The sequence below is a fragment of the Pogona vitticeps genome, chromosome 2 (genome assembly GCF_051106095.1).
Source record: "Pogona vitticeps strain Pit_001003342236 chromosome 2, PviZW2.1, whole genome shotgun sequence".
Classification (NCBI taxonomy): Eukaryota; Metazoa; Chordata; class Lepidosauria; order Squamata; family Agamidae; genus Pogona; species Pogona vitticeps.
The window spans coordinates 21,740,401-21,753,594 of NC_135784.1; the positions used below are offsets into that span (position 1 = coordinate 21,740,401).

The following is a 13,194-nucleotide window of genomic DNA, read 5'->3' on the forward strand; positions in this document are numbered from 1 at the left end:
ATTTGTGGAAGATTGTTGACAAAAGAAAAATGTGCACTATGATGAAGTGTTGTCGCCCACAGGAAAAGCAGAAACTATTAGATTGGCTTTAACGAGGAGCCTCGTGGCGCAGTGGTTAAAACGCTGTACTGCAGCTAAAATTGTGCTCACGACCTGGGGTTCAAATCCCAGGTAGCCGGCTCAAGGTTGACTCAGCCTTCTATCCTTCCAAGGTCGGTAAAATGAGTACCCAGCTTGCTGGGGGGGCAATGTGTAGCCTGTATAATTAAATTGTAAACTGCCCGGAGAGTGCTTGTAATGCTATGGGGCGGTATATAAGTCCAAAAAAAAAAAACAACAACAAAAAAAACACACACACAAAAACACAAAAAAACAAAAAAAAAAACCCTCTGGCTTCTTCCAGAAACTACATTATAAACCACTTTGATATAACAGTCTATTTAAATGCAGAATTACAAGAGGAGTTATATATGGCGCAGGCACCTGGTTTTCAAAACTCAAAACCAGGAATGGTTTACAGACTAAACAAAGCTATTTATGGTTTGAGACAATCGGCTAGAAATTGGAATCAGTGTTCCATTCAGCACTGAAAAAGTTAAAATATAGAACAGGGGTCAGGGAACTTTTTTACCTTTTATCCCTCCAAAATTTAAATACGTCAACATTACCCCCCGGCTCTTGCCATCTGCGGCCGCCCCCCAGCCTTTGGGCTTGCCCAGGACCTGCTGCTGCCGCCCAGGCAGCCAGTCTGGAGCTGCCATGCCACCAGGAAAGCGTGTCTTTGGTGAGGGGAGGCGGGCACTGCAAGGCCGGCAGGTCCACCGCCATCAGCTCAGATGAGGTGGGGTGGGAAGGGGGCCTCCTCACCAGCACACCAGGCAAGCAGGCATGGGCAGGAAGGAGAGCCCCAGGCAGGGCTCCGCCAGGCAAAGATTCCAGCTGGCCTAGTATGCCGGCCCCCCCACTTTGGAGGCAAGGAGGGCAGGCAGGTGCCCTATGCAGTTCCTCACCGGGGCTCGCTCTCCCTGCGACAGAATGCCCATCTACACAGCATTGTCGGAAATAAAATGCCAGACATGGTTGATTAAAGCTGAGATGTTATTAAGAAGGGAGGACTTGTGGAAGATTGTTGATGATCCCCCCGCGGCAGTTGATGAGGAGGAAAAAAGGCTAAATGAAAGGGCTTTAACCACAATAATTCTATGCCTGGAGGACAGCCAATTAATTCATGTGCATGGTCTAGCCTCGGCTAAAGAATGTTGTGATTCTCTGAAAAGGATTTATGTTAGAGATACAGCAGAAACAAAGGTGTCTCTGACCAGAAAATTGTATAGATCCAGACTAGAGCGTGGCGGGAGTAAAATGAAAAACCTGTTTATGGAGCTTGAACAAAGAGGCATGGAATTAACAGAAAATCACAAAGTCTATGTAATCTCGAGCAGCCTCTCGGAGGACTTTGACGTGCTTGTGACTAGTTTGGAGTCTATGACAGAAGATTATTTATCCCTGGAGTACCTGACAAGCAGACTGCTGGAGGAGGAGCAACAGAGAAGTGAAAGATTCGATAATAAAGTGAGAGATGCCAGCCCACGATGGAGACATAACAGCCCACTGCAGAAGAGACCTGCTTCCAGGAGAGGAGAGCAAAACAGCAGAGCTATGACTGTAAGATGCTGTTTTAACTGTGGTTCTGAAAAACATTTGCAGAGAGACTGCAGAGAAGCTGGCCGCAGAAGCTAAGGAAAGAGAAAAGGGAGGATTTCTCTTGTACAAGCTGCTGATAAGACCAAGGTCGCCAGCTGAATACTGGACAGTAGAGCTGTATGTCACCTAACTAACAAAAAAGATTTGCTTTCTTTTCTAGATACATCAGAGCACAGCTTAGTGAGCCTAGCAAACGGAGAAAAGTCTGCCGTCACTGGAGAAGGGACTGTGTATGTCCCAGGTCTGAGAAAGGAACTTAGAAATGTTTTATTAGTTCCAAAACTGGATTGTAATATACTTAGTGTGTCTAGCCTTGATAAAGGTTATTCAGAGTTATTTTCTAATAGCACTTGTACAAATAAGAAAGGAAACAAAAATGTGCCTAGGCAAAGCTAGAAAATAATTTATGTGTTAAAAGGAAAAACACAGAACAGAGTGTCACATGCCATAGTAAGAAATACACCTCAACATGATCAGCATGCCCATTTATTGCATAGAAGGCTTGGTCATGTAAATTTCAGAACATTACAGCAAATGGAAAGCTTAGCTAAAGGTGTAAAAATGAAGCCTTGTAAAACTTATTTAGACTGCCATGTGTGTAAGCTTGCAAAACCAAAGTTCAAAAAGTAAGGAATGCACCAGTCAGACACAAAGACCATTTCAGTTGGTTCACGCTGACATAATTGGGAAGAGCATTTAGAGCACGCCAGGTTCTAGAGGAGCTAAGAAAGGCAGGATTAACCGCCAATCCTAAGAAATGCAGAATGACCCTCCCAAAGGTAGAATATCTAGGCTTCACCGTAGGAGGTGGAGAAATTCAGCCTCAAGAAGGCAAAGTCACTAAGATAACGGAGTGGTACTGACCATGCACTAAAAAGGTATTTTTAGGGTTGGTTGGGTATTACCGTCAATTTGTGCCATGATTCTCCACCATAGCAGCCCCCCTAACTGATATTACACAAAAGAAGGCAGGGTGATGGGTGCAATGGGGAAGGGTCCAAGAAGAAGCCTTACAAATGCTTAAATCAGTGTTGTGTGAATTACCAACCAGGTTTGCCCCTGACTTTAATCTACCTTTCGTCGTGTTCACATGTTTCAGACCAAGTGATAGTGCCGTATTAGCACAAGTGTGGAACAGGGTAGAGTACCCGGTCCTCTATTTAAATAGGAAGCTAACCACAAGGGAAAAAAAATACACTGTCATTGAAAAGAAGGCTCTGGCGATAAGGTGGGCCACCCATGCCTTAAGGTACTATTTGCTGGGTGCCCCCTTCACACTCATTACAGACTATGCACTGTTACAGTGGTTAGTCCAAATGAAGGACACTAACCCTAGACTAACACGTTGGTATTTGGTTCTACAGCCATTTGCCTTCACTGTGCAGTACCAGAAGGGGAAGGAACATGCTAATGTAGACTATTTCTCCCAGCAGGGTCCCTTGGCAAAGAGCGAGGAGGAATGGACGGCCCTCTCAGATGGGGGGGCATGTGAGACCGGAGGCGAGAGCACTACCAGTCTTGCCGGAGTGCTATCCCTCTCTCTCACTGCCGAGATTTAGACACTGCCTGTCTCCCTGCCTAAGAAAGCAGAGCCGCCAGAGACACACCACACACCTGGGGAGTAGAGGAGATGCGGAAGTGGACAGTCAGAAGAACCAGGGAAGAAACAGCGGGAAGAGTGGAAGCCAACAGTAGAGATAGAGGCGGGGGTGCCAGATATAAAAGGAAGAGGAGGGCAGTTGCCGCCAGGTTGGGGAGTGGGTCTGGATGCAAGACCCATTGACTGGCATCTGGGAGTTTAAGAGTCCTGAAAGAGTTGGTGGATTATCAGACAGAGGGAGACCCCACCGAGACCCTCATATTGAGGAGACGCTGAGGCGAGAGAGTGAAGGTTGAGAGACATGAAAGACTGGAATGGAGGGTGAGGGAAATGCATAGGAGGGGATACCCGGAGGACCCTGGCAGATCTCCGCTACAACCCAGGACACCCTCTGGTTGGACACCCGGGACGATGACACAGTCGCCTTACTGGAAGGAGAAACAAGACCGGTACTGAACTTCTTTGGACTGGTCAGGCCCTTGCCGACCTGCTGTTGGAAGGAGACAAACATTGGACTGCTTTTGCTGATACTGGTTTCTTGTTAAACACACAAATAAATGTTACCCCTGTTTCAAAACCACGGAAGTCTGCTGATTTAATTGAAGAAAAAAAAAGAGTTGAAGACTGGACCCTCACACCTTTCCTAATTCCTTCATTACTGCCCTTCTGAGTCTCAAGTCTTCTGATTTCTTGCATGGAAAGATTTCTGCCAACTGTTTTCTTCATAGCAGTAAGACTTTTGTGTTTTATAGCTCTAAAGAATTTTGTGCATATGGTACAAAGAAGCATTTAGATAAAGCTTGTAGAATTAGACAAGCTGATTGGAATTATTGCAACAATTAAAAGCTTTATACCTTGGTATTAAGATGGAAGTTGATATAATTATTGTTTGCTTGGTTTCATTCTGGAATTAACCCTTTATTGGGATAAATGCCAGCTATGACAAACACAGGCTTCTGATTTTCCCCCAGGAGGCCAATAAAATTATGTAGAACTCCTAGAGAGAGTTAAGCATCATTTTAATGATTTGACAGGCTGACCTTCCTTCCCCTTCCTATATGTGTCTATTTGGATTTTTCAGGTCCTCTCTGAGCCTTGTGTGAATAAGCTTTACCATAAAAATTAATTCATGTAAAATAAAGACTGCAAATCTCTGGCACTGTAGAACTCAGCATGTCTAGTGAGAAACTAAGTTACCCTATTTTTCCGTGTATAAAATGACACTTTTTCCTAAAATAATTCGAGGAAAATTTGAGTGTCGTTTTATATACGGAAGGCAGCAGCAGTCTGATTGCCTCCGCCTCCTGCCAGGGCTTATCTCCAGCTCATCTCACCGCCTTGTCCCCTGCCCGAAGAAGACAATCACTGGAGGGGGCAATGCGGTGGTGGCGGCAGAAGTCAATAGGCAGCAGCAAGAGGTGACTGAATGCAGCTGCTCCTTTGCCTCCGCCTCCTGCTGCTGAGCCTGCGAGTGGTGCTGGAGGAAACTGCAGCAGGAGGTGGAGGCAAAGGAGCAGCCGCGCTTGGCCACTTCTTGCTGCTACCCATTGACTGCCACCACCGGATTGCAGCCATGGCCTCCTTCGGGCAGGAGACAAGGCGGCAACATGAGCTGGAGGCAAGCCCCAGTAGTGGCACTGGAGGGGGCAAATGGATAGCAGTGGCAGCAGGAGACGGAGGAGCAGCCGCACTCAGCTGCCCCTTGCAGCTGTCCATTGACTGCTCCTCTGCCAAGGATAAAAATTAGGGGGTCGTCCTATACATTGGTGGGGTCATATACACGGAAAAATATGGTACACTTCACTTAATGGTATTTGCTGTTTCACAAGTGATTACAGTGGGCTTACTTTGCAGGATGATACATTTATTTTTTATTTATTTTTAGAAAAAAAATACTTTCAATATCAAAGTGGTAAAAATCTTTATTGAGAACCAGGTCTACAAGGTCATTGAAACTTTTTACAATTTATACAAGCCACATAACTCAGGAACTCTAAATTAATTTTACTTTTAACTCCTATGCAGACATAGCCCCTGCCCCACCCCACCTTTAGGAATAAGCAGCTAACACTCCAGTGCCAAACATATGGACATCAGAATAGGTCTCGCTGAACTCGGTGGAACTTACTTTCAAGTAGATATATACAGGGATGCACATCAAGATTCCTGCTTTATTTCATTGTATATTTCTGCACTGAACAGCACCACGATAGTAAAATCAGAACACCTTTGCCAGTGCTTACCCTCTCACCATCCCTGAATATACATATATCTATATGTGTGTGTGTATATATATGTGTGTATGTGAGGATAGACAGTGAGGATATATGAGGCTGTCTATCCTCACACTGATTCCTAGAGAGGATTAAGAAACAGGAGATTCTCAGGGTCTTCTTAGCTTTTTCTATGGAACTGTTTGGCTCTGTGAGATAAGAAGCCCAGGTTACACTGACTTTTGGTCTGATCCACCAGGTGTATTTCTGCCATTTTTTAAAAAGAGATGTCTAAAACTTTTAAAAATACAATTAAAAAAAAAAAAGCCAACCAGGGCCTTCACTGTGGAAAAACACAACATAACACAACACAACACAACCCAAGATTGGAGGAGATCCCAGAAAGCAGAATCGGAAGTGGCTGGAGGCAGGAAAAGAGAAGAGAGGTGTAGTGTGTGCCTGGAATCGCCAAATCAAAGGGTTGCGACCAGGATAGGGTGTCACACCCAGTCCAAAAGATGCCCACCAACCTACCCTGACCTTTGTAGCTACAGCACCCTTGACAGAGTGATGCCTGGATATCTCCTCTGTTCTTTTACCCAAGGATGGCTCACCATGAGGGAGGCTCCTAGGACCAGCTGAGGCTGCAAGCCTCAAAAAAATTGTTATTTTCAACAAGTTCAGACCAGCAAGTTCACTCCCAGTTTCAATTTTAAAAATGGAGAACCCTTGAAAAACACATTCGCAACCTTGGGTTCCCCCAGGTGTTCTTGGACTACAACTCCCAGAAGCCTTCATTTGCTATGCTGGCCAGGATTTCTGGGAAGGCAGTCCAAGAACACCGGGGTGACCCCAAAGCTGGGAACCACTGGCTTAAAATGTTGTCATCAAAGCAAGGCTGTGTCTGGCTATGAACAAAGAGCTGCCATTCTTGACATCATCTTTAAAACTTGTGGAAGACAAAGAACTGAGAATCATTGGATGCAGAAGATGGTAGGGATTTGTTCTCTGTCGCTCCCGAAGGCGGGAATAAAGGAAAGCAGATTTTGGCAGGACGTTAGGAGGAACTGCCAGTCAGTGGAACAGCCTGCCTCAGGAGGCAATTAAGTTCTCCTTCACGGCAATATTTAAGCTGCCTCCTGCATTCAGGAACAAAAAAAGGACAAGAAAAGGACCTCTAGGTCAACCGTAGCGCTTAAGTCCCATCCTGTTCATGGATTAAAGTAACAAATACAGTGGTGCCCCACATAGCGAGGTTAATCCGTTCCGGATTAACCTTCGCTATGTGAAAACTTCGCTAAACGGAACAGGGAAGCCCATTGGAACGCAATAAATATCGTTTAATGGGTTCCAAATGGGCACAAAACTCACCATTTAGCGAAGTTTCCAGGGTCCGGCAGCCATTTTCGCGCCCTCGGTAAGCGAGGGGAGGGCGCAAAAACGTTGCGCGTGGCCATTTTGGGCGTCCGGCAGCCATTTTGAAACCGCTGATCTGCGGGTGTCGCAATGCGAAGATCGGTAAGCGAAACGCTTACCGATCTTCGCTATGCGAGTTTTGCCCATTGGGGCCGACGCTATGCCTCCGCATTAGCGATCCCGAAAACGGGATCGCTATGCGGATTCATCGTTATATGGTGCGCTCATTAAGCGAGGCACCACTGTATGATGATCTCCTTTCAGCATCTGAGTCTTCTAAAAACTCTTAAGTATAGAGCATATTGCATCTTCTAACTTTTTCTGTACATCCTGTGTTCCTTTTGTCCCCCCCTCCCATTTTCTTCCTCATTTCTAAATGTGAATTAATTTGTACAGTGCCCCTCCCCACCGCAGGTATTTGTTATTAATTTAAAACTTAACATAAAACAATGCTTTACAAAAAATATGGATCGAAGATGGCTTTCTTATCTACCCCTTCCCTTGCTGTTTAAATGCATCCCAACACCCAGAAGCCTCAGCTGAAACAGTCAATGGGAATGGAAGATGGGCATTGTAGTTCAAGCAAGCCAAAGGTTCTCCACTTCCGTGGTAAAGGAACACAAAAGTTAGGGATTGTAAACTTCTGTTGGCACATGGACGCTCTGATGGAGGTCTTCAGAGCAGGTCCTCTGGAACCACTTTCTTCAGAGGTCCTCAAAAAATTATTTATTAATTGGATTTTTCTTCCAGATGAATCCTTATGAATTTCCACTCCCTCCTTTAAACTTTGCCTTCTAAAATCAAATCCAGTTCTGGAATGCATTTACTTCAATTTTATTTTTCAGATTTACAGAGACAATAGAATGGTGTCTGTCTCTTCCGTATGATACGCAACAAGAAGGAACAGGGAAGGAGAATAACCTGAGGTAAAACAAAGGACAAAGCCTTTGGAAATTCTGTATCTAGCAGGCTGCCAATGCTCAGTTTTCAGCTAATTTGGAAACAAAATAAATAATTCTTACACACGAGTGCAATGGTGGAGGGGGGAAAACAACAACCCAAAGACTGTTCATGAACATTCCAACTGCTCGGAGCCGTGTCACCACACAAAACTCACATGCTGTTGGAAGATTCCTCACTTATCCCCATCCCTGCCCTCACTCACTATACCTGCCCCACTCCTGCCTGAGCGGCATCCATCAGCAGCTGGTCCTTCTCTGGAGAAAGAGGTAGACATGATCCATTGGCCTTTGCTGTAGATTGAACCCCTGTTAAAGAGGTAGCGGTAGAGCAGACGCTGCGGTCTCTGCCTTAACTCCGACTCCAGTCCCAATGAGAGCAGACCCACGACCTCAAAATCACTGAAAGGGAAGTAACACTTCGATAAACTCTGCTGAGTCAATGGGTCTACTCTGGCTGGAAATACCAGTGGGATACTGGAACCCTCAGGTTTTAGATGGGAGTTCAGTAATAATAATAAAAAAGAACCCACTGTATTCACAACGGGTTGGTTAAGAATATGCACGTGAAAAAACACAACAGGAAAGGAGGGCGGGTATGACCTGGGTGCAAACAGGCAGGTACTTCAACCTGGTGTGGGAAAGGGCCTGAAAAAGAAAAGGGACGAGATCTAAAGGCCAGTGCAAAAATCGATCTGCGACATTCGCACACAGGCTTCTGCCTGTCCTTCCATTCCTTCTTGTGTGGGTCCATGCGATGGGTTTCTAAAGAGAGACTGTCCGGCAGGACAATTACGGTGCCTCGGTGGCAGACTGAGCAGGACAAAGGGATTTTCCGACACTCGGGACACGCACGGGTCGGCTAAAAAAAGTCAGGCGCTCTCTGAGGGCTCCCGAAATCATCTTTGCAAAAAAGAAACCCTCGGGGCAACGGTGAGGTTTCACTCCCAGTGGTGGCTGAGTTGATGCCTGATCAGCTCGCTGTCCTTCGAAAAGCCCTCCCCGCACTGGTCACAGAGGATGGGCATGATGATGTTCTTCTTGGCATCCTCCTGGAGAGGGTCTTCTCCACCTGTGGCCTCTTTGGAAGGTGGCTTCTCTCCCTCCTGGACCGCCGGGGTGGTCTCCGACTCTGTCTTGCCGGGATCGGTCTCCCGGCCTTTGCAGTATGCAAACTTTTCCAGCATCGCTCGGACGGTCACTTCTTTCTTGACTAACTCATCTCTCAGCTTTTCTGCCAGCTTCTCTGCCTCCGCCTCCTTTTGCAGTTCGCTGGGCTTGTTGCAAGCTTCCGTGGTTTCGTCCTTTAGAGGTTCCTCAGGTTTGCCTAGCTCTTCGTCATCTTTCTCCTTTTTCGGCTCGACAAGTTTGAAGCCTCCTTCTGGAACTATCTCCTTTTCCTCCCTATTGTACCGCCACCGCTGACTGAGAGTAGCGATTGCACTCGTATCCCTGGGGGCGACGGCCGGGATCTGATCACCCTCCGGCGTTATTTCCAGCTCCAGTTCTTCCTCCTTCACCTTGATTAGCGGAAGCACCTCGTTTCCTGTGGGGATGGAGGGAAACAGAGAGGGAGACAACTGAGAAAGTATCGCTTCATCAGAAAGAAAAGAAATCCCAGAGGTTTCCCGGGCTTTTTTAATTTCATTTACGGCATATTTTGTTTCCATGAGCTGATCGAAAACCTGCAGGCTCTCTTGGGACCAAGACAGATCTGACTGAAATCCAAATGATTTAAACGACAATTTTAATTTTAAAAACTGGATTATTATTTTTTTACTATTTAAACCAAGAAAATGCTTTGGGGGGGGGTATTAAATTGTGAATTTAATTGTGATTTTTTTTTTTAAAAAAAGCATTGATTTTTATCCATCCCGCTTGAGACTCTTCGATGGTAAAGATGTGGCATCTGGGTAAACACCAACGCTTCTCTCTGCCGTAATTTCAGTGGACTGAGATGCCGCTGGATAAAGAAGTCTTTCAAAAAGAGAACTGCTTTTGTAATAAAAATAAATAAATCGATCTATGGGGGGGAGGACAGCCAACATGGGGAAAGACTGCAAAAAATTCCCGACATGTTCTACGTACAACCTCATTGAATTAGGCATGCTACACATTGCCCTTTCCCCCGCAGCAAGCTGGGTGCTCAGTTCACTGACCTTGGAAGGATGGAAGGCTGAGCAAACCTTGAGCCCGGCTACATGGGACTGAAACAAGGTTGTGAGCAGAGTTTCGGCTGCAGTTTATCCATGTTGGTGGAAAAAAATAAGAGCATTCCTTACCAAGGAATGAAGGAAGCAAAGATCTCTATCAGACTTTAAGGCTTGCCACTTTGTGAAGATTCAGAAGTGCTGAGTTTGATAAGAAAGTTTTTTTCCACAATGACCTATATTCTCACCAGACCTTTCTTAACCTTTCCTTTGACCCAAATATATTTATCTGAAGTATAAAAACAGAACTCCAGTTTCACATTTTAAAAATCTAGACACAAAAGGCTATTGTTCTAGGTAAAGGTGAAGATTTCTACCCTGTGGGGTTGATTATCTTTTAGCAGTGTCTATTTCAACAGCAAACTGCCTCTAGTTAATAAAGGTGGCATTGATTTTTCTTGTCATATGTCCAGTCATGCAACCGCGGTGTGATAAGAAAAGTGAGCAGCGAGCTGCTGAAAGTTACACTCTTGGCGTTACCCCATCGGTCCTAAGTCAGAGGATTCTGGATGCTAAACTGTAGATGGGTTGGACTCAAACGAATGGATTTAAATAAATTTTTTTCGATGATTTAAATAAAAAAAATATTTTTAAAAATCAATTTGATTCAAATCACCTCTGAATGGTGGAGCTGGAAGAGACCCTATGGATCATCGAGTCCAGTCTCTCTCAAGGAGACACAGTGGGGATTCGAACTCCCAACCTCTGGCCCCACAGCCAGATGCCCAAACCACTGAGATATCTAGCAAACAGAACTGCATCTCAACTGTTAAGATCATCGGGATGGGTCTTTCCCTCGATTCCACCACCTTCACAGGTGCACTTGGTGGGGACATGGGTGAGGGCCATCTTTGTGGCTGCTCCCAGACTCTGGAACTCCCTCCCACTGGAGGCCAGGCTGGCCCCCTCTTTGCTGTCCTTCTGCAAGCAGGCCAAGACCTTTTTCTCCAGGCAAGCTTTCCCTGAATGACTAGCCAGGTTTTTTAAACACTAGAGTGGTCAGAAGACCAGATGGGCGGGTTATGTATAAATAAATAAATAAATAAACAAATAAATAAATAAATAAATAAATAAATAAAAAATGGATGGTTTAAATCAATTTGATTTTTTCTAAATCATTGATTTTCATTCACCCTGGTCAGACTAAAATGAATAAAGTACACTTTTCCGTTCGAATACGGCGCCCACCTGCAGTATTTTCTGGAAGGTTGGAAGGAGACGTTTCCTGGCTGCCGGTGTTTTCTGGAGCCTTATGAAGCCTCCTGTGCCGAGAAAGGTTTGAACTCTGGGTGAAGCTTTGCCCGCAGTCTTGGCATTTGAAAGGTTTCTCGCCCAAGTGGGTTCTCAAGTGGACCAGAAGAGTCGAAAGTTTGTATGTTTTGTGTCCACATCTGGAACACGTGTATTTCTTCTTTCCGTTGTGTTTTTTCATTTTTTCCTCCGGCTTTTTGTTGCCCTGGATCTGACAGGTTTTCTGGTGATTTGTGACGGCAGACTTTTGAGTGAAGGATTTGCCACAATCGGGGCATTTGTAGGGTTTCTCACGCGTATGGACTCTCTGGTGTCTCAGCAGATCGGATAAGTAGTAAGCTCGATGTGGGCAATCCGGGCATTTGTGTTTTTTCTCGAGCGTATCATATCTGCTTTTCTTTGACCCTTCCGCATTTTTCAATGTCTCAGTGGCCCTTCTTTTTCTCTGCTGTACCATTTGATGGGCCTTGGTTTTTGACACCTTGCCCTTTGGAGCAGCAGGACGGCCAGATTTTCCTGCTGATTTTTTGGCCAGAACATTAATCAACTCCTCATCATCTGCAGAAACAGAGAGACCCCTTCAGATAATCAAGCAAGCTGCTCAGGAGAATGCAAGAACTCCCCAACTGCCCCCAAATCTCCTGCTTTAGCCCTGTGTGACGTTCAGGATGGAACCTGCCACAAATGTTCAAACTTGCCTTCAAAAATGGCGAGACTGAAGGGGAACGGCTTATGACTTTCTGAATGCTGTTGAACTACAACTTCCATCATGCTTCACAGGCTTGGGTTAACAGAAGCTGTAGTACAAGAATATCTCCCTTATTTTAAGTACAGTAGAACCTCAGGGGATTCCAAGCCTCCCTGCATATGGCAAAAACCTATTGTGTAGGGCAGTGTTCCCCAACCTTTTCTGGTCCGCGGACCAGCTGGAGAAGGCAGTGCACCCCTGCGCTCATGCACATGCGTGAACAAGCACACTCACTCTTGCAAGGGGGCTTATACTTTCAATATATTATCACCTTTATATAATTTTTGGTAAAATGCTTGTAATATTACTAGTTTTTCCTTTATCAGGCTACAATTCTTTCCTGTTTTATCTCTGATCACTCCAATAGTGTTTTTTAGGTTTTTAGTTTGAGCTACCCTAGCTAAAAGCTTTGCATTTTTATTACTGTATTCAAAAAAACTTCTCTTCGAGTATATCAAATCCCTCTGAACCTTTTCTAACTATGTTTTTTGGTCTCTCCTTTGAGCTACAATCTCTAATTTCTTCTTATCTCTATAAAATATTTACTTTCTAAATCTTTAATGATTCTTCTATCTATCTATCTATCTATCTATCTATCTATCTATCTATCTATCTATCTATCTATCTATCTATCTATCTATCTATCTATCTATCTATCTATCTATCTATCTATCACTGCATAATTCTCTTATCGCAATTCCTCTCATAACTGCTTTCAACACTCCTATTTTACTCCTGCCTGCTTCATTTACGGACCATATTTCTATCCACTCTTTCTTAGCTCTATCCATTACATCTGTATACTGAAAAATATTGGAATCTATTCATCTTCTAGCTTCTCTACAATCTTTCTTAACTTTCATCTCCATCATCATCAACAAATAATCTGTTATTTTTATCACATTAATATTTGTATCTACTATTTAGCACAAGATAAAATGAAATCTAGAATTAAACAGCGGTTCTGGTGGCTGGGCCTAGACAGGGGGATCTGCTAGACCTGCCCGGAGTGCCAAAAGGCCCAAGCCAAACCTCGTCCGGGCGCGCCTCTGATACCCATGCCACTGATAGACCAGTCCTTTCAAAGAATAGG

General features: G+C 44.8%; 1 protein-coding gene across 5 annotated transcripts in view; it reads right to left on the minus strand.

Moving 5' to 3' along the window:
• Positions 1–5,208: 5,208 nt before the first annotated feature.
• Positions 5,209–13,194, minus strand: part of LOC110091333 (uncharacterized) — a 46,500-nt gene continuing 38,514 nt past the window's right edge. For all 5 annotated transcript variants that reach the window (XM_072988443.2, XM_072988444.2, XM_020815411.3 and 2 more), the window contains exons 10-11: positions 11,291–11,911; positions 5,209–9,438 (exon numbers count right to left, since the gene is read on the minus strand). In XM_072988443.2, the coding sequence (XP_072844544.2) occupies positions 8,834–9,438; positions 11,291–11,911 (1,226 nt within the window). In that variant the 3' untranslated portion in view covers positions 5,209–8,833. The remainder of the gene's footprint in view (positions 9,439–11,290; positions 11,912–13,194) is intronic.